Source organism: Oncorhynchus gorbuscha, linkage group LG16, assembly GCF_021184085.1.
Source record: "Oncorhynchus gorbuscha isolate QuinsamMale2020 ecotype Even-year linkage group LG16, OgorEven_v1.0, whole genome shotgun sequence".
NCBI classification, from domain to species: Eukaryota; Metazoa; Chordata; class Actinopteri; order Salmoniformes; family Salmonidae; genus Oncorhynchus; species Oncorhynchus gorbuscha.
This window is the reverse complement of record NC_060188.1, coordinates 69364838-69387504: the sequence shown is the minus strand read 5'-3', so window position 1 is coordinate 69387504 and position 22667 is coordinate 69364838. Positions and strand designations below refer to the sequence as shown.

Below are 22667 nucleotides of genomic sequence, written 5' to 3'. Positions count from 1 at the left end.
TGGAAAGGTGGCATCCTATGACGGTGCCAAGTTGAAAATTATGTGGATATATTGAAGCAACATCTCAAGACATCAGTCAGGAAGTTAAAGCCTGGTCACAAATGGGTCTTCCAAATGAACAATGACCCCAAGCATACTTTCAAAGTTGTGGCAAAATGGCATAAGGACAACAAAGTCAAGGTTTTGGAGTGGCCATCACAAAGCGCTGAACTCAATCCTATAAAACACTGAACTGAAAAAGCGTGTGCGAGCAAGGAGGCTTATAAACCTGACTCAGTTGCACCAGCTCTGTCAGGAGGAATGGGCCAAAATTCCCCCAACTTATTGTGGGAAGCTTGTGGAAGGCTACCCAAAACGTTTGACCCAAATTAAACAATTTAAAGGCAATAATTGAGTGTATGTAAACTTCTGAGCCACTGGGAATGTGATAACGTTTCACATTCTTAAAATAAAGTGGTGATCCTAACTGACCTAAGACAGGGAATATTTACTCTGAATAAATGTCAGGAATTGTGAAAAACGGAGATTAAATGTACTTGGCTAAGGTGTATGCAAACTTCCGACTTCAACTGTACATGCAAATATGGGTTTGTCGAGAAATACTTTTATCGACTTTATGAGCAAGAGCTGCTCTGGTTTTCTTGTGCCTCTGTGTTAGACTAGGTTTTATAGATAAGCTTTCAGAAACAATATGTTCCTCCCCCATTTAGATGTCATGAGCTGGACTTGGCTAATAGTGTTTGTCTCCCTGCTGTGGACTGCTCTGTAAACAACCTGCTGGCTGTTGTTCGGTGATAAACCACTGTTCTATAAACGGTCACAGATCAATACTGAGAAAGAGGAATTCATTTATATCACTTCTGTGTTCTTCTTAGTCTGATTTATAGGTGTTTCACAGTGCTATAACGAGCAGAACTGGCTCTGTGCTCCACTGATTGAGTCATTCAGAGGGCTCGGCCTGTACTGTGAGGTGAGTAGGAACAGAAATACTACAATGCATTGAACGAGGCAAACACGCACACACTCACGCAGCCGATTTCAACAGATGGCACATCACTAAGTATGGTGCCCGTGATCACCCCTGAATGCTATTAAAGACTCGCCCCTCTCATCTCCCCTCCCTCATCCTTCATCCCTTCTTTTTTCACAAAGCCATCAATTATTCCATACCCGTCTCCATGTCACTGTATTTCTTCATCCACATTTTCCAGCAGTAAAATAAATAACGTGACAAACAGCTCAGGTGAAGAAGAAAGGCCAAGCCCCTCCTCTTAAGGGCAGTAAATTGCACGAGTCTGGCCCCCTATCCCCCGAGTCTGGCCCCCTATGAGAGAGAGAGAGAGAGAGAGAGAGAGAGAGAGAGAGAGAGAGAGAGAGAGAGAGAGAGAGAGAGAGAGAGAGAGAGAGAGAGAGAGAGAGAGTGTGTGTGTGTGTGGCTGCACTAGTTTAACAACACCTCAAAAGGTTTTAACCACTGTTATGGGTCACATATAATCACTCTCACGTCACCGTTTTACTCATGCAATATGTCATGCAATAAAATTATAATTAATTACTTAAAAATTATACAATGTGATTTTCTGGATTTTTGTTTTAGATTCCGTCTCTCACAGTTGAAGTGTACCTATGATAACAATTACAGACCTCTACATGCTTTGTAAGTAGGAAAACCTGCAAAATTGGCAGTGTATCAAATACTTGTTCTCCCCACTGTATCTGTCAATTGGACAGAGAGCTGGCTGCGCTCTTCACACAGGTCTCCCTCAGGTGTCTCTGCAGGCATACGATTATTATAGATATATTTCTTGGCTGTACCTGCGTGGGAGACATTCCTCATTCTCTATCTGGCCTGTACACCAGCACATTAACAGGGGAGCACTATTCATTAAACTAACAGGGAGAATGTATGTCTGGAAGAGGCCAGTACACAGGACAGCTACTGGCCAAAAGAAGAAATCCCTCTGTGAACATGTGAACAAACTGAAAATCCATTCATAAACTCATATTTCATTTCTAAAATGTATTGTTTTCCTTTAAGACTAGTCTAAATTAAACATTACTTTTAACTATTTATGAGCTGGCAGCCTTATGCAGGATGAGGTAGCCTCTTTAGGAATGTGCTGAGATCAGTTCCCAAACCACCAATGCTATCCTACACATACGATCATAACGATACTTAAGTTGTATAGTAGAACTACAAAAGTGAAACTAGCCCCTCACACACTTATGCCGTTCTACTCGTGCATCAGCCGGGCAGTTTGTTAGCTGATGGAAACTGAGCAAGGTTTGCCCAGGAATTGACACATTTGTATATTTTAATAGTTATTGCATTCCTGAGAGCTTATTCACCAGTGACAGGGAAACAAACAATGGCCTTATTGTGGGTTGGAGCTCAGCTAGAGCCCTGGTCCCTACCAGCCTGGCCAGGAGAGGAGAACCAGCCTGGCCAGGAGAGGAGAACCAGCCTGGCCAGGAGAGGAGAAGCACAGAGGCCTAGATCATCAGCACTCTGTTATGTGGGGCTCAGGTCCTTAGCAGAATCCTGTCTAGGGCTGATACTGCCCTTCCTATCATTTGACCATATATAAACAGACTACTTATATTGTATAAATATGATGGTAAAAAAAAATACTACTGTGTAATAAACATAATGTTTAATATATATAAAAAAGAAAACACTGCATATATTTAACTAGTCACAATGGAAGAATTACAATTTTAAAAACGGATCATATATATAGTGGGAAAAAAATCCCCCTTCAAATATTAACATGGCACAAGAAAATTTCAAAAATTACAAACTTGCAATGAAAAAAAACAAAATATGATTTTCTCACTGACGAAAGAACGATTCATGTTTAAATTTCATGTACGGAAGTAAATATTTTACATGATTCAGTTGACTTCTCAAAACACTAGAACTACACCACATTTATCTTTTCTGAACATTTTAGTTCTGAACATTTGTATACAGCGAATTTACATTATATGTTACTATCTGATATAGCCTACTCAATGAAATACAGTACTTGATCCTGATGTAATACTGGTGCCTGGTCCTTCAGACCAGGATTTTCCAAACTCGGTACTGGGGCCCGCCCTGGGTGTACTTTTAGTTATTTTCCCCTTACACTATACAGCTGATTCAAATCATCAGAGCTTGATGACAAGTTGATTATCTAAATCACCTGTGTAGCGATAGGGCAGAAGACGAAACGTGCACCCGGGGGGCGTGCCAGGACCGAGTTCAGGAAACCCTGCTTCAGACAATGTTGCCATCTTTGTTCTTATACCAGAAAGTTAGAATCCTACTAAATTGGCTGCGTGTTTACCAGAACCATTTTGAGATATGTCTGATATTTATTACCACAATTATATAAATAATGATTACATTTATTTTAGTAGTTTAGCAGACGCTCTTATCAAGTGACTTACAGTTAGTGCATTCATCTTAAAATAGCTATCACATATCTCAGTCATAGTCAGTACATTTTTCCTCAATAAAGTAGCTATCAGCAAAGTCAGTGATATTAGGGGGGAACAAGTCAAGTACTAGTGTTAGGGGGTGCTGTGGGATTATATAAGATGTTTTAATTAGGTTTAAATCTAATTCAAAAAGCATAACTGAACACAGGATTATCACATAATTACAATATCCCTATAGCTACAGTGACATAGTAACTTATTTAATTCCTATACATGTTAAATATTAGTATGGTGTTTTCATATTATTCCACTCCTATATATATATATAGTACACAACAGAGATTAGTTGTTTTAAATATCTATTTTGTCGTACTGTACCAAGTCGGTTTCCTCCCATTCCCCCTACTGTTATGCTCTGTTTATTAATGTGGTTGGGAACAGAAAGGGTGTGTGGTGGTTTATGGTAGTGGAGTGGAGGGGGTGTATGGATGTGTTCCTTCGTGAAACTCAGCAGTTTATGCTTCGGCCTCATTAGTCTTGTTTCTTACAGCTGATAACTGCTGCTCTCAAATGCCTGTGTTCTTCACATTGTAAAGGATGACCTCTGTGAGCATACATGGCATGGCGTTGGGTGTGGGCGGGGTGAGTGACAGGTCCATAGAAGGGCTCAAGATGTGTCTGTCACACATAGTTTTCCCGGTGGTTGATGAAGATGCGGTCCGTCCCATGCTGGTGACACACCCATTCCTGATAAGACAGTGGCTGATGGGAGGGGCTTTGGGGTTCCTGGTGCGCGAGCCTGGTGGGTGTTCTCTCTGCCATCTCAAACTGTCTATCAGCCCTGCGAGCCTGCAACACACAACAAAGAGGACGGGATGACACTCTCAGTCGCTGTTGATATACAATAAACATATCATATTCCAGAAATGTAAAAAACTTTCCATTTCAATCCTAAATATATGCAGCTAAAAAAGAATATCAAGATGTGTGAGTTGAAAAGGATGTTGTTTAGGTTGGCACTGAATCAGTAGAGAGGGGCTCACAAAGGAGAGATGCTAATTGAAAGGAAAGGACTGTTCTCCCAGTAGTCCAAACAGACAGCAGCCATTGTTAGAAATACTAGACCCAAGCTCTACATACACAGATATTAATTTAATAACAGGGAGAAAAGAAACCTTACTAGTGTGTGGTTTCAATAGTATTCTTGTCTGTGTGTGCATCTGATAAATTACTAAAATGTATATATTCTTGTAGTGATATAGAAAAGGCTGTTGCGCAGCAACTCACTGAAGACAAACAATGTATGCTTCAGTCTGGTTTTAGACCCCATCATAGCACTGAGACTGCACTTGTGAAGGTGGTAAATAACCTTTTAATGGCATCAGACCGAGGCTCTGCATCTGTCCTCGTGCTCCTAGACCTTAGTGCTGCTTTTTATACCATCGATCACCACATTCTTTTGGAGAGATTGGAAACCCAAATTGGTCTACACGGACAAGTTCTGGCCTGGTTTAGATCTTATCTGCCAGAAAGATATCAGTTTGTCTCTGTGAATGGTCTGTCCTCTGACAAATCACCTGTACATTTCGGTGTTCCTCAAGGTTCTGTTTTAGGACCACTATTGTTTTCACTATATATTTTACCTCTTGGGGATGTCATTCGAAAACATAATGTTAACTTTCACTACTATGCAGATGACACACAGCTGTACATTTCAATGAAACATGATGAAGCCCCAAAATTGCCCTCGCTAGAAGCCTGTGCTTCAGACATAACGAAGTGGATGGCTGCAAACTTTCTACTTTTAAACTCGGACAAAACAGAGATTCTTGTTCTAGGTCCCAAGAAACAAAGAGATCATCTGTTGAATCTGACAATTAATCTTAATGGATGTACAGTCGTTTCTAATAAAATTGTGAAGGACCTCGGCGTTACTCTGGAACCTGACCTCTCTTTTGACGAACATATCAAGACTGTTTCAAGGACAGCTTTTTTTCATCTACATAACATTGCAAAAATCAGAAACTTTCTGTCCAAAAATTATGCAGAAAAATTTATCCATGCTTTTGTTACTTCTAGGTTAGACTACTGCAATGGTCTACTTTCCGGCTACCCGGATAAAGCACTAAATAAACTTCAGTTAGTGCTAAATACGGCTGCTAGAATCCTGACTAGAACCACATTTTTAAAATCATATTACTCCAGTGCTAGCCTCCCTATACTGGCTTCCTGTCAAGGCAAGGGCTGATTTCAAGGTTTTACTGCTAACCTACAAAGCATTACATGGGCTTGCTCCTACATATCTCTCTGATTTGGTCCTGCCGTACATACCTACACGTACACTACGGTCACAAGATGCAGGCCTCCTAATTGTGCCTATAATTTCTAAGCAAACAGCTTGAGGCAGGGCTTTCTCCTATAGAGCTCCATTTTTATGGAATGGTCTGCCTACCCATGTGAGAGACACAAACTCGGTCTCAACCTTTAAGTCTTTAATGAAGACTCATCTCTTCAGTGGGTCATATGATTGAGTGTAGTCTGGCCCAGGAGTGTGAAGGTGAACGGAAAGGCTCTGGAGCAATGTACCGCCCTTGCTGTCTCTGCCTGGCCGGTTCATCTCTTTCCACTGGGATTCTCTGCCTCTAACCCTATTACAGGGGCTGAGTCACTGGCTTACTGGTGGTCTTTCATGCCGTCCCTAGGAGGGGTGCGGTCACTTGAGTCTGGGTTGCCCCCCCCCCCTTGGGTTGTGCCGTGGCGGAGATCTTTGTGGGCTATACTCTGCCTTGTCTCAGGATGGTAAGTTAGTGGTTGAGGATATCCCTCTAGTGGTGTGGGGGCTGTGCTTTAACAGAGTGGGTGGGGTTATATCCTTCCTGTTTGGCCCTGTCCAGGGGTATCATCGGATGGGGCCACAGTGTCTCCTGACCCCTCCTGTCTCAGCCTCCAGTATTTATGCTGCAGTAGTTTATGTGTCGGGGGGTTAGGGTAAGTTTGTTATATCTGGAGTACTTCTCATGTCTTATCCGGTGTCCTGTGTGAATTTAAGTATGCTCTCTCTAATTCTCTCTTTCTCCCTTTCTTTCTCTCTCTCGGAGGACCTGAGCCGTAGGACCATGCCTCAGGACTACCTGGCATGATGACTCCTTGCTGTCCCCAGTCCACCTGGTCGTGCTGCTGCTCCAGTTTCTCTCTCAACTGTTCTGCCTGTGGCTATGGAATCCTGACCTGTTCACCGGACGTGCTACCTGTCCCAGACCTATTATTTGACCATGCTGGTCATTTATGAACATTTGAACATCTTGGCCATGTTCTGTTATAATCTCCACCCGGCACAGCCAGAAGAGGACTGGCCACCCCTCATAGCCTGGTTCCTCTCTCGGTTTCTTCCTAGGTTTTGGCCTTTCTATGGAGTTTTTCCTAGCCAACGTGCTTCAACACCTGCATTGCTTACTGTTTGGGGTTTTAGGCTGGGTTTCTGTACAGCACTTTGAGATATCAGCTGATGTACGAAGGGCTATATAAATACATTTGATTTGATTTTATCAACATTCAGGACTCGAACCACCCAGTTTATAATACAGTTTATCCCATGGCATTGTTGAATACTCCTTTCGGATTGACTTGAAGGGAATTCTAGTGTGTGCATTATTTCCCAATAACATACAGTATATTTGCACGGTATAATTCAATGGCTATAGATCATTTTTACAAGTTTTGTTTGACCTACTTTTGAAAGCAAAAGTCGAATTGAAAACAGTATTGGTATTGTTGAATTCTGTTTTCATAATAGCAAGCTAGGATTGATGGTTTGGTAGGCTAAACTAGCAAGTATTACATTTACATCATATACATTTACATTTAAGTCATTTAGCAGATGCTCTTATCCAGAGCGACTTACAAATTGGTGCATTCACCTTATGACATCCAGTGGAACAGTCACTTTACAATAGTGCATCTAAATCTTAAAGGGGGTGAGAAGGATTACTTTATCCTATCCTAGGTATTCCTTAAAGAGGTGGGGTTTCAGGTGTCTCCGGAAGGTGGTGATTGACTCCGCTGTCCTGGCGTCGTGAGGGAGTTTGTTCCACCATTGGGGGGCCAGAGCAGCGAACAGTTTTGACTGGGCTGAGCGGGAACTGTACTTCCTCAGTGGTAGGGAGGTGAGCAGGCCAGAGGTGGATGAACGCAGTGCCCTTGTTTGGGTGTAGGGCCTGATCAGAGCCTGGAGGTACTGAGGTGCCGTTCCCCTCACAGCTCCGTAGGCAAGCACCATGGTCTTGTAGCGGATGCGAGCTTCAACTGGAAGCCAGTGGAGAGAGCGGAGGAGCGGGGTGACGTGAGAGAACTTGGGAAGGTTGAACACCAGACGGGCTGCGGCGTTCTGGATGAGTTGTAGGGGTTTAATGGCACAGGCAGGGAGCCCAGCCAACAGCGAGTTGCAGTAATCCAGACGGGAGATGACAAGTGCCTGGATTAGGACCTGCGTCGCTTCCTGTGTGAGGCAGGGTCGTACTCTGCGGATGTTGTAGAGCATGAACCTACAGGAACGGGCCACCGCCTTGATGTTAGTTGAGAACGACAGGGTGTTCACGCCAAGGTTCTTAGCGCTCTGGGAGGAGGACACAATGGAGTTGTCAACCGTGATGGCGAGATCATGGAACGGGCAGTCCTTCCCCGGGAGGAAGAGCAGCTCCGTCTTGCCGAGGTATGTTTGTTTGGTTACCATGGCACCTACTGTTGCTATCTAGTAAACTTGCTAGCTACTTCAGTGGGTGTTGAACACATTTTCAACGCTTGCACATCTTGGAACACACCTTCCACGTTGTTCATTATTTTCCATAGAATACATAGCCCATCGTTGATCATTCTTTACGAGTAGTATAGCTAGTATTCTACAGTATACTACAACATGATATAGTTCTTTAAGTACTAATTACACATGATCAAGGGATACTACAGTGTATAGTATAGTACTATCCAGTATACTACATTTCACTACAGTTTACTACAGAATTATAAGTACTATATTTCATGTGGGATGTTAGGAGCTTCATGTCTACATCACTGTTCAACCTTAAATCTTAACCACAACCCTAAACCCAGATGTAGCCCTAACCCTAGCACCACCTGCAACCCTACACATAATAAAGTGTATAGTTTTAATGTCACGGGCACAAGTACAGTGAAATGCCTTTCTTGCAAGTTCCAAACCCAACAATGCAGTAATCAATATCAATGTGGTACTAAAAATAACACAAGAGCAAAAACACACAAGAAATAAAAATTAAGTAACAAGCTGTTTACAGGGTCAGTTCCAATACCATAATTTACAATGTGCAGGAATATTGGAGTGATAGAGATAAATACTGCATGTATTGGGTAAGTTGACTACGCATCAGGATATATGATAAACAGAGAAGCAGTAGCATAAATTATGATTGTATGTGAGCATGTGTGTATGTGTGTAGAGTCAGTATAAATGTGTGTGCATGTTATGTGTGTTGTCGCATCTTTACTATCATTAACTGAAGACGGATAGACTGATTTTTTATCAAAGATTCTCTGTAATTAGTTATTACGTGATTAGACTGATTAATCATGTAACCATAATTACTAGGAAGTCGGGGCACCAAGGAAAAGTATTCAGATTACAAAGTTATAATTTCCTAAAATAACTTTTCAGATATTTTATCTGATCAATTAGTCTTCGAATTAATGAATTATTTACTTTACCTCACGTTAGTCTCATTCCAAACGTCGTAAATTGTTGGTTATCTGCACAAACCCAGTCTTCACTATGACTCATCCATACATCAATAGTCTTAAATCATTTATTTATTACTAACTAAGTAATTCACAGAAATGCATAAACAAACAAACAAACAAGGTAAATGTGGTTAAATGAAATGATAGGAGAATGTGCCCTAGTGGGCTAAACCGGCATGGCGGCTTGTTAGACAAAAGGGGAAGTGGGGGTCGACGAAGAAGTCTCTACAGTGATAATTATAACAATTGAAATGCTAATCCTTTGCACATGAACGCTCATTCATTCGGGAACAATTGCAATCAATATATATATATTTATGCTCAGTGTGTCGTCTTGATCTCTGGTGAAAAGTTAGTTTCTTTTGTAGAATTGTCCATCTCTCTCCCTTTCTCTCTCGGTTGTGGTTAGAGGGGATAGTTCAGAGTGACATTCATTCATTTGTGTTTCGGCAGTTGTCTTTCTTCGCGTTCAATGATACCGAATTCCTAGCTGCAGACTAGTAATTAATATCAAAGACTTGTTCTTATTCTGTCGGCATCGACAGTCTAAGAGTTTAACCACGTGGTATGGTTAAAAGATTCAGCAATGGTCTACAACCTTTGTGCTCCGGTGATTGAGAGAAACATGGTCTGCAACCTTTAGCCATCTCGTAATTGAGGTAATCGACAGTCTAAGAGTTTAACCACGTGGTATGGTTAAAAGATTCAGCAATGGTCTACAACCTTTGTGCTCCGGTGATTGAGAGAAACATGGTCTGCAACCTTTAGCCATCTCGTAATTGAGGTAAGCTCGGTCTGCTGATCGAAAACCCGAGTGGGGGTTTTATTCAGAAGGCTGTCCCAGGAGGCCTGACCCTAACTGGGCTCAGGGGCGGTCCTCTGAATTAGTTCAAATCAAAAGGGAATTGTATTTGTCTTCATTAAACAGTCCAAAATCATACTACACAATTATACAAACAGTATCATACTCACTCATTCATCTTATACAACAATTAAATGTAAACCTCATATCTGAGGCTATTATATAAACAGCTTTATGGTAATGTGGCCACACCGTCTCCCATGAGCTTCCCCAAGTTGTAACAAACGAACCAGTTCGTAGCTGGATTCTTCATTTTTTATACTTTCTCCGGAAGATTAAATATGTTCATACCTCAAGTTCTGTGAGGTGGAAGGATTTCCTTTGTTCTCCATGAAAATCTACTCTCTCTAAACTGTGTGGCCATGTGGCAGGGTCTTCTCAGGAATTTACGACCTCTCTGACCACAGCAACTTAGTTGAAGGAGGCAAAGGGGGAGGCAGGGAGAGGGGGATGGGGCTTGCTATAGCCAAAGAGGCCAACGTCATGACAGTGTGTTGGAGTGTCAGTGTGCGTGAGTGTGTAGAGTCCTGTGAGTGTGCAGAGACAGTGCAAAAAAATGTATAAAAAAATACAAGGGTCAACTCAGATAGTCTGTGTAGCCATTATTTATTATTATATTATTATTATTATTATATTATTATTATTTTAGCTATTTGGCAGTCTTATGGTTTGGGGATAGAAATGGTTCAGAAGCCTGTTGGTGTCAGATTTGATGCACCGGTACCGATTGTCACGCAGAAGCAGAGAAAAACAGTCTATGGCTTGGGTGGCTGGAGTATTTAACAATTGTACGGGCCTTCCTTTCACACCGCCTGATATAGAGGTCCTTGATGGCAGGGAGCATGACCCCAGTGATGTACTGGGCTGTCTGCACCACCCTCTGTAGTGCCATGCAATTGAGGGCGGTGCAGTTGTCATTCCAAGCAGTGATGCAGCCAGTCAAGATGCTCTTAATGGTGCAGCTGCATAACTTTTTAAGAATTTGAGGGCCCATACCAAACCTTTACCACTTCCTGAAAGGGAAGAGGAGCTGTCTCGCCTTCTACACAACTGTGCACGTGTGAGTGGACCAATTTAAATCCTTATTGATTTAGACCCTGAGGAACATGAAGCTCTCGACCCTCTGCATTGCAGCCCTGTCGATGTGGATGGGGTATGCTCGCCACTCCGTTTCCTGTAGTCCACGATCAGCTCCTTGGTCTTACTGACGTTGAGGGAGAGGTTGTCGTCTTGACAGGTTGTTGCCAGTGATCAGGCCTAATACCTTTCATCAGCAATATTGATGATGATTGGAGTCGTGTTTGGCCACGCAGTTGTGGGTGAAGAGGGAGTACAGGAGGGGATTAAGCCCACAACCCTGTGGGGCCCCTGTGTTGAGGGTCAGCGTGGCGGAGGTGATGTTGCCTACCCTCACCACCTGGGGTTGGCCCTTCAGGAAATCCAGGATCTAGTTGCAGAGGGCGGTGTTCAATAATAGCAGTGTAGCAGTGCAGTGTTTACCTGCGACAGGGAGGCCACCTGTGGTGCATGGACAGCCAGAGGGATGGCTGGGGGTCTCTCTGTGTATGGAGGAGGTGGCTTGTGTGTTGGAGGTAGATCAATCCTGCAGGGAGACAGGAGAAAATAAAAAACATTTGATGTCACTCTTAAAATGTAAGCAGACAGTGACTAAAACTCACACCGTAAGACATATTATTGTGAGATGGCAAACCAGGTAATTGCAAAGTGGTTGGACCAGATTAATTCAATTGTTAGGAACGGTTTCCACTATGAATTAAATCAATTGCAGACTAGAATTGACAGGTACTAAGCCGGGTTGAATAGAATCATTAGGTTAACATCCATCCCTAATCAAGGCTCACCTCACGCTTGGCTTACCAATCAACCTAATCTCCTCCCACATCCTTCAAACCCCACTCAAGTTCCCCTCAACATCAATCCCCCTCCACCAGCAAAACACTGACCAACTCCCCTCCAATGGATCCTATTCTAAACACTAGTCGTAAAAACCATCCTCCTACTTCGCCTCACACAACCATCACAGCATCTTCACTCCACTACACTGTCAGCTCTTTCCTCTACACTTTACTCCTGTTTTGGAGAGATGTAGTATCATCGCTCTTGCTCTAACTCCAAATTGTTGTCCTTCACCCAGGTCATACAAACAGGGACATGTAATGTTAGGCTGTGGATATACTTCCTATTATTGTAGTGATGACCCTCACACTCCAGAGAATTGGAAAGCAGCTTGAGTTCATAGTTAATTTTTGCAACCTTCCCCCACTGATCAAAAACATATACACTTGGACCTTGGTCATTTATTACCTCTCGTCATAATCATTGATTTCTAAAAAGATTGATCACCCTAAAGTACATCCCTTATAACTAACTGCCTTACTCCTAGGACTCCAGCTCCTTCTCTCCTACTTGGATGACACCTGGAGAGAAGACATGGTTGATGTATAGTTAATGAACTTGCGTGTGTTTCCCACAGTAGCCTGTGTGACAGTAGACTGCACCGGATCCATTAGGAGAAGACCTGGGCTTTAATGTGTGTGTGATGACAGAGAGGGATGAGGCCTGGAACTACTCAGCCGGGCCCACAGGGTCAATAGGGACGCCCTCAGGGGGACACAGCCGGGGTTACACTCAGGACGACCGCCTTTTTTTGGGCATCAGACACACACCAAGAAGGCCCAGAGTAGAGTAGACACACCCGTCTGGACCTGTGTGTGTGTGTGTGTGTGTGTGTGTGTGTGTGTGTGTGTGTGTGTGTGTGTGTGTGTGTGTGTGTGTGTGTGTGTGTGTGTGTGTGTGTGTGTGTGTGTGTGTGTGTGCGTGCGTGCGTGCGTGCGTGCGTGCGTGCGTGCGTGCGTGCGTGCGTGCGTGCGTGCGTGCGTGCGTGCGTGCGTGCGTGTGTGTGTGTGTGTGTGTGCGCGCGCGTGTTTGTGTGGTGTGTTTGAGTAGTCGAGTAATGTGGCACACACACACACACACGCACACACACACACACACTCATGCAGGGACAGAAAGTATTTCTTTCCATTCGCACACAGCTGTTCAATACTGGGTTTCAGATCAGGGTCATGTTTCTTTTGGCCAGACTGGATGTATTAGAGTCTTCTCCAACAGTCAGACTGAGAATCTGCTCTCACACTCACCAGCTCCAAGGCCGTGGGGACAAACGGCTGTTGAATCCAAATGTGAAACTCCAGTGAAAGAGCCAGAGTCGAGATTTAACAAAGCGATCAGACTACTATCATAATGGTTAAAAAACACCTTGGATCAATGGCGAAACTAGTGAAACAATCTAGGCTTATTATCACCATTATTTTCAGGATTAAACTAGTGCTCTTAATAAGAAACTGCTAGAATGTAAGGATAGGGTGAGTAAGAGTCAAGCATACATTCAGTTGAAGTCGGAAGTTTACATACACTTAGTTTAGAGTCATTAAAACTCGTTTTTCAACCCCTCCAAAAATGTCTTGTTAACAAACTATAGTTTTGGCAAGTCGGTTAGGACATCTACTTTGTGCATGACACAAGTAATTTTTCCAACAATTGTTTACAGACAGATGATTTCACTTATAATTCACTGTATCACAATTCCAGTGGGTCAGAAGTTTACATAAACTAAGTTGACTGTGCCTTTAAACAGGTTGCAAAATTCCAGAAAATAATGTCATGGCTTTAGAAGCTTATGATAGGCTAATTGACATCATTTGAGTTAATTGGAGGTGTACCTGTGGATGTATTTTAAGGCCTACCTTCAAACTCAGTGGGAAAATTGTAAAATTAAAAGAAATCAACCAAGACCTCAGAAAAAAAATATACCACGTTCATCTGTACAAACAATAGTACGCAAGTATAAACACCATGGGACCACGCAGCCGCCATACCACTCAGCAAGGAGACGCTTTCTGGCGTCTAGAGATGAATGTACTTTGGTGCGAATGGGGAAAATCAATCCCAGAACAACACCAATGGACCTTGTGAAGATGCTGGAGGAAACAGGTACAAAAGTATCTATATCCACAGTGCAACGAGTCCTATATCGACATAACCTGAAAGGCCGCTCAGTAAGGAAGAAGCCACTGCTCCAAAACCGCCATAAAAAAGCCAGACTACAGTTTGCAACTGCACAAACTACTTTTTGGAGAAATGTCCTCTGGTCTGATGAAACAAAAATAGAACTGTTTGGCCATAATGACCATCATTATGTTTGGAGGAAAAAGGTGGAGGCTTGCAAGCCGAAGAACACTATCCCAACAGTGAAGCACGGGGGTGGCAGCATCATGTTGTGGGGGTGCTTCTCTGCAGGAGGGACTGGTGCACTTCACAAAATAGATGGCATCATGAGGGAGGAAAAGTATGTGGATATATTGAAGCAACATCTCAAGACATCAGTCAGGAGTTTAAAGCTTGGTCGCAACTTATTGTGTGAAGCTTGTGGAAGGCTACCTGAAACGTTTGACCCAAGTTAAGCGATTTCAAGGCAATGCTACCAAATACTAATTGAGTTTATGTAAACTTCTGACCCACTGGGAATGTGATGAAAGAAATAAAAGCTGAAATAAATAATTCTCTCTACTATTATTCTGACATTTCACATTCTTAAATAAAGTGGTGATCCTAACTGACCTAAGACAGGAAATGTTTCCTAGGATTAAATGTCAGGAATGTCAGGAAAACAGAGTTTAAATGTGTATAAGGTGTATGTGCTAAAATGTATGTGAACTTCCAACTTCAACTGTATAATCACACACACACACACACACACACACACACACACACACACACACACACACACACACACACACACACACACACACACACACACACACACACACACACACACACACACACACACACACACACACACACACACACACACACACAAAGATCCAAACAACCCCACCTCCCGCAAGCTGAGAGGGTCTCCAAAGGCTTTATCCTAAACTGCTACCATGACAGATGAATGAAAGCCTTTTAGCAGGACTGCCTACAGCCCAACAACTCCCATTCTCTCTATTGTAATGTACATCAATGTACTGTATTGTACATTCACATCAATGTACGGTATTGTACATTCATGTATTAATTAATGTACATTATTCTGTATTGTAGTTGAACCCTCCCCTGCATGCAGTGTTTAACAGTGTGCAATGTACGTTAATAAAGGCTGTAGAACCACAGGCTGATTGTTCCCACATTAGACACATCCTCCTCAGCTCACTGTGTTTATCTCTGTCTCCCTCATGAAGAACATCATCTGGGAGTGATGCTCTGCTAGGATCCGCCCAGTTCTATGGAACGGGAGCGGCTGATTGGCCAGCTCGTCCCGGGTGTCAGAAACTGAATCTGTGAATGGACGGTGAGGAAATGCAGACAGACAGGGGAGGTGTGGGATTGAGGAGGCCTTTCATGAACAAAAGGGAAACAGAAATTATGTAATCCCCGTGGGGATAGAGATGCCGGGTGGATCTCCATATCTATGCTGTAATAGGAGGATAAACCAATGAGAAAAACATGCTATTGTTTTGCTTCACATCCTGTATTGGGAAATGTGTGTATTTGTGTGTGTCTGACATAAAACCTCATCCTAAAAGGAGGACAGGAGGACACACAGATATGAGTTTAAATATTATACCAGCCACTTATTTTGCGGCTTCCAAATCACTAGAATCAACTTAATCACTAGAATCCACCTACGCACACATGGTCAGATGCCAGTGACAGACCTCTTGGGCAGGGAGTGACCCAACTCTCATGTACTGTAAATAATTGAATCTAAAGGTTCCTTCCTTCTCCTTGCCCCAACGTTAACATGAGCGCAGGTCTATCAATAGAAACTTACTCAGCTAAACAAGACAAGGAACTCCTGCCAAGACTGCAATTACCTGTCACACCTCAACTTTATACCACCACCTCTTTACTTCCCTGCACCAGACACCATTTTATGGTACACTGCAGTGGAATGACACAAAACGCAGTATGTGTAGGACATCCTTTTGGATTTGAGTTCGACTGTATGCTGATATGATACAGTCACAAAACATATCAGTTGATGATATAACTCATGGCTTAATTGATTAGCTACTGCCGTAGAATACAGTGACATCACTTTAACTCACACTTTGTCTGTGTACACTGGGGACGAGGTCTTCCGTGCGGTGAGGATGATGATGGTGAAGACGGCAATGAGGAAGAGGGCGAGGACCGCCCCCATCACTGCCCCCGCCACGGCAATGGAGTTGTACCTCTGTTCCTGAGACTGGTCTGGAAAAGAACACAGACGGATGATATGAAACAGCACAGACACAACACCACGTAATAGAGCAGTGTGGATATCATGCAGAAATAAGTGAGAATATACAAATCCAGGAACATTCTAAGAGTGTAACTGTAGGTTTAAGAGGCTATGTGTGATGTCTGTGTGTGATGTGTGTGAGAGCGAGAGTTTGTTGTGTGCTGTAGGCAGGTTACTTGCTCTGTCTCCGAGCAGTACTAACTACAGTAACAGTGTAATTAGGGGCTCCGTGCTGCTCCTGCTGAAGGCTCTCCCCTGCAGGTCTCCAATGCTTAACTTGGCCTCATTCACATTTCACCTCAACCTCTATCTTTCTCTATCAGTCTTTCTCCCTGATCCTGTGAATGTAAGGTGGCTTGGCAACCTCTCTCTGTTAACTCTGTTAGATTACATGCTCGTTATCCATGTTGGGGGTCCAGAGAGGGGGATTAGCAATAATTATGATTAATTAAGATGAATTAAATTCACAGAACCCTGGCCCGTGGCCAGTGAGGTGGGGAGGGCACTTATACAACCTAGTGGCATACACACAACTTTTATGAGGCCCGGTTGAACATAACAGTGTGGTTGCTTATTAGTTAGTGGCATGAAAGAGGGCTGATAGGGAGAGAGAGAGAGAGATCCTATGAGTTGAGTGGGGTGGTGATGTCGGAGACAGGCGTGAGGTCTGTAGGTGAGAGGAGAGTGTTGCAGGGTGTGTGGATGTCCATGTTTAACTTTTCCATGACCAACACCTTTAAGAGGATCAGATAGTAAAAGAGACAAGAACCGCCAAGGTTATAAAACTCCATCCTGGCAATGCATTCCAAAACTACAAACTGACCCAGGCAGAGGGTTAAACCTCTCAGGGTTTCAATGTTTCACTCAATCTCCTAATCCACTGGTTTCAGAAGAGTGCTAAATGCTGACAGAGAGCCAATCCCAATCCCCCTGAAAGGTCAGAAGGAAGCAGAAGTTTACGACCAAATCCCGCTCCTAACCCAGTTTAGGTCAGGGCGACCCTCAGAGGTGACTGAACACACCTCACTGACCTATAGAGGTCAAACTGAGGGCGGGAGGGGTCAGAGGATGCCCCCTGAGACAGTCACCCACCCTAAAATCACCACAAGTAAGGTCAAGGGTCACATGGTTACTGGGACAACAGCTAGCCATGAGGAAGCAGATGCTCATGTAGAGGGCGGGTCAGATGGAACGAGGAGGTGGGACAGGAAGAGTGTGGGTGGTCGTGGTCTGTCACCCTCTCAAGCATCTGTCCCTATCAGACACCAGCTAGCAGCACAGTGGGGTGGTCCCCACTACTCTGTTACAGTCGAGCTCAATCTTTATTTAAGAACTAACTGATTAATAAATTAAATCTTTTCACATTCATTTAGAATGTGCCCTACCCTGCTGTCTGCACTGCGGGTTGTCGAATCTGGTTCGTAAAGTATCACTAGAATCTCTTCATATCTGCTGAAGGTGATAGATAAGACAAATCATTGAATATATGTGTTAATTGGGGGTTTCAATGCAATTCAAGCATAACAGACTGAAACTCATTACTGTTGGAGAGCTGGTGTTAAATTAACATTCCGGTCAGTACTATAGTATTAGGCCAAGGTGAATGAGAGCTTGAACAACTTTCATAGACTAACTACTGAAAGAAGAGCAGATCTATAACGTTGCACGCTGAGAGCCAGGAAGCAAGTTCAGGGATTGAGTGTATTAATAAATAAACACGACATAATACAAAATAAGAAACACGTACAACGCACAGACATGAAACAGAAACAATGACGCCTGGGGAAGGAACCAAAGGGAGTGACATATATAAGGCAGGTAATCAAGGAGGTGATGGAGTCCAGGTGAGTGTCATAATGCGTGTAACGATGGTAACAGTGTGCGCCATAATGAGCAGCCTGGTGACCTAGAGGCCGGAGAGGGAGCACACATGACAAGATAAAAAAGAATAAGAAATTCTGGAAAAGCTGTGTCCTGATGACATACAGTGCCTTCAGAAAGTATTCACACCCCTTGACTTTTTCTGCATTTAGTTGGGTTGCAGCTGGAATTTCAAATGGATTAAATTGAGATTTTATTTGTCACTGGCCTATACACAATACCCCATAAGTGGAATTAGAGCCCCATAAGCTCTCACTAGAGCCCGATGGGACGAGGACATCCTTGCCAGCCAAACCCTCCTCGGGGACTCCCATACACGGCCTGCTGCAACAAAGCCTGGACTTGAACCAAGATCTCTAGTGGCACAGCTAGCAACTGCGATGCAGTGCCTTAGAATACTGCGCCACTCGGGAGGCTCCCTGGCCTACCAGTTACTACTATAGTCAAACAATATAATGCTCATCTTTCTACAAAATATTTGGATCGAAAATGTACAAATGACCCTCCTTCTGTACGTCTATATCTCTATAGCAGATTCAGTAGTCACCTGACAAAATAAATGCATGTTGGTGTTGTAGCATGCCAACGGCATATCTCTATCTCACTGGGGATAGGCCGAAGCTTCTCTTCCTTTACATAGGCTATATATTTACAGTACCAGTCAAAAGTTTGGACACACCTACTCATTCCAGGGTTGTTCTTTGTTTTTACTATTTTCTACATTGTACAATAATAGTGAAGACATCACAACTATGAAATAACACATATGGAAGCATGTAGTAACCAAAAAAGTGTTAAACAAATCAAAATATATTTTATATTTGAGATTCTTCAAAGTAGCCACCCTTTGCCTTCATGACAGATTTGCACACTCTTAGTATTCTCTCAGACAGCTTCATGTGGTAGTCAGCTGGATTTCAATTAACAGGAATTGGAATTTCTTCCCTTTTTAAATGCGTTTGAGCCAATTAGTTGTGTTGTGACAAGGTAGGGGTGGTATACAGAAGACAGCCCTATTTAGTAAAATACCAAGTCCATATTATGGCCAGAACAGCTCAAAATAAGCAAAGAGAAATCACAGTCTATCATTACTTTAATACAAGAAAGGTCAGTCATTCCAGAAAACGTCAAGAACTTTAACCTATTCAGTCGACCCTCTACTTTTTCGAACATTCTGTTAAAAATCGCGCAACATTTCAGCGCCCTGCTACTCATGCCAGGAATATAGTATATGCATATGATTAGTATGTGTGGATAGAAAACACTCAGACGTTTATAAAACTGGTTAAATCACGGCTGTGACTTTAACAGAACGTGCGTTTCATTGAAAAGTGCAGGAAAATCTGATCACTGAAAGTGGAAAAATATATCCATCCGCCGTTTCAACCCATTGTTATAGGCGAAAGACATTAAATAGGGCTGAGGTTGCAGTACCTACAGCTTCCAGACGATGTCAACAGTCTTGTCATTTGCCAATTATTTGTTTCTTGGTCAAACGAACAAGAGACAGGCTTTTTCTTCAGGTCTCCGACCGGATATTTTGGTTGAGAAATACACGGACATTATTTAGAAAACACTTCGTCTCGTGATTAATTAAATCACTTATTAACGTTTACTAATACCTAAAGTTGCATTACAAAAGTATTTCGAAGTGTTTTGTGAAAGTTTATCGTCGACTTTTTGAATTTAAAAAAATGACGTTACGTTATGAAACGTTATTTTTTTGCGTTTATCACACAGTCTTCATAGATCGATATCTAGGCTATATATGGACCGATTTAATCGAAAAAAAGACCCAATAGTGATTATGGGACATCTAGGAGTGCCAACAAAGAAGATGGTCAAAGGTAATGAATGTTTTATATTTTATTTGTGCGGTTTGTGTAGCGCCGACTATGCTAATTATTTTGTTTACGTCCCCTGCGGGTCTTTTGGGGTGTTACATGCTATCAGATAATAGCTTCTCATGCTTTCGCCGAAAAGCATTTTAAAAATCGGACTTGTTGCCTGGATTCACAACGAGTGTAGCTTTAATTCAATACCCTGCATGTGTATTTTAATGAACGTTTGAGTTTTAACTAATACTATTAGCATTTAGCGTAGCGCATTTGCATTTCCAGAGCTCTAGATGGGACGCCTGCGTGCCAGGTAGGAGCAAGAGGTTAAAGGTTTCTTCAAGTGCAGTCGCAAAAACCATCAAGTGCTATTGTGAAACTGGCTGTCATGAGGACCGCCACAGGAAAGGAAAACCCAGAGTTACCTCTAATGAAGAGGATAAGTTCAACAGAGTTAACTGCACCTCAGACTGTACCCCAAATAAATGTTTCATAGAGTTCAAGTAACAGACACATCTCAACATCAACTGTTCAGGGGAGACTGCGTGAATCAGGCCTTCATGGTCGAATTGCTGCAAAGAAACCACTACTAAAGGACACCAATAAGAAGAAGAGACTTGCTGGGCCAAGAAACACGACCAATGGACATTAGACCGGTGGGAATCTGTCGTTTGGTCTGATGAGACCAAATTTGAGATTTCTGTTTCCAACCGCCTTGTCTTTGTGAGGGGATGAACTCCGCATGTATGGTTCCCACCGTAAAGCATGGAGGAGGAGGTGTGATGGTGTGGGGGTGCTTTGCTGTCAGTGTTTTATTTTGAATTTAAGGAACACTTAACCAGCATGGCTACCACAGCATTCTGCAGCGATACGCCATCCCATCTGGTTTGCGCTTATTGGGGCTATCATTTGTTTTTCCACGGGACAATGACCCAACACAACTCCAGACTCTGTAAGGGCTATTTCACCAAGAAGGAGAGTGATTTAGTGCTGCATCAGATGACCTGGCCCCCACAATCACCCAACCTCAACCCAATTGAGATGTTTTGGATGAGTTGGACTGCAGAGTGAAGGAAACGCAGCCAACAACTCCTTCAAGACTGTTAGAAAAGTATTCCAGGTGAAGCTGGTTGAGAGAGTGACAAGAGTGTGCAATGCTGTCATCAAGGCAAAGGGTGGCTACTTTGAAGAATCTAAAATCTAAAATATATTGGGATTTGTTTCTTGGAACTAGCGCTCCCGGATCCGGGAGAATTGTCATCAACTGACACTAATTAGCATAACGCAATGGTTAAAAATATTACTAGAAAATATTCTTATTCATGAAATCACAAGTGAAATATATTGAAACACAGCTTAGCCTTTTGTTATTCACCCTGTCATCTCAGATTTTGAAATGATGCTTTACAGCCAAAGCAAGACAAGCATTTGTTCAAGTTTATCGATAGCCTAGCATAGCATTATGCCTAGCTAGCAGCAGGCAACCTGGTCACGAAAATCAGAAAAGAAATCAAATTAAATAATTTACCTTTGATGAGCTTCGGATGTTTTCACTCATGAGACTCCCAGTTAGATAGCAAATGTTCCTTTTTTCCATAAAGATTATTTTTGTAGCCGAAATAGATCCGCAAGTTCTTCACGTTTGGCTGAGAAATCGACCGGAAATTGCGGTCACGACAACGCCGAAAAATATTCCAAATTAGCTCCATAATATCGACAGAAACATGGCAAACATTTATAATCAACCCTCAAGGTGTTTTTCAAATATCTATTCGATAATATATCAACCGGGACAGCTGTATTTTCAATAAGAAAAAAAATGAAATAAAGAAAAACCCTTGAATGAGTTGGTGTGGCCAAACTTTTGACTGGTACTGTATATATTTATTAAAATATGAATAACATACAGTTGACATCTAAGTCTTGCACCTAAACCTTGAATGCAATGTCCTGATACATTCATTGTTCAAATATTTGACAGCTGAACTGTAAGGTGGACAATTATTGTTTTAGGAAAGCAGCCTAAACCCTTGCTACAGACTACTGTAGCTCTGCTGTAGGCACTTGTATTGATAACTTTGACACCTTCTGGAAACAGAAGATACTCTACAAGAATGACGGAGTCTATCCAAATCATCTTGGCTCCTGGACACTGTCCTTGCATTTCAAGGCTGTGTTGAAACAATGACTGGTAAAGGATCCGAGACCAGCTCAGTTAATCCCTACCATTGTGACAATGAGTCGTCACAATGCTGCATCAAATCTACATGATCCTAGGGGCATTGGCAAACACAATGTAAGTAATTTAATTTATGTACCCCTAATTGCACCGAATACATCTGTTGATCCTACAGCTTTTGTAAGCTGTAGGCTTACAAAAGCCTACAGCTTTTACCCATCTGTCTATCGCCTCCTTTGAATTCCATGCTGTCACAGTTACTAGCCCTTTCAAGCTTAACATCCTTATCATTTATCGCCCTCCAGGTTCCCTCGGAGAGTTCATCAATGAGCTTGATGCCTTGATAAGCTCCTTTCCTGAGGACGGCTCACCTCTCACAGTTCTGGGCGACTTTAACCTCCCCAC

The 22667-nt window shown here is 42.7% G+C and overlaps 1 protein-coding gene across 1 annotated transcript in view; it reads right to left on the bottom strand.

Moving 5' to 3' along the window:
- Positions 1-2645: 2645 nt before the first annotated feature.
- The window catches only part of LOC123998842 (nectin-3-like protein), a 90861-nt gene continuing 70839 nt past the window's right edge, over positions 2646-22667 (bottom strand). The window contains exons 6-8 of the mRNA XM_046304040.1: positions 16192-16336; positions 11558-11660; positions 2646-4275 (exon numbers count right to left, since the gene is read on the bottom strand). Of these exons, the coding sequence (XP_046159996.1) occupies positions 4108-4275; positions 11558-11660; positions 16192-16336 (416 nt within the window). The 3' untranslated portion in view covers positions 2646-4107. The remainder of the gene's footprint in view (positions 4276-11557; positions 11661-16191; positions 16337-22667) is intronic.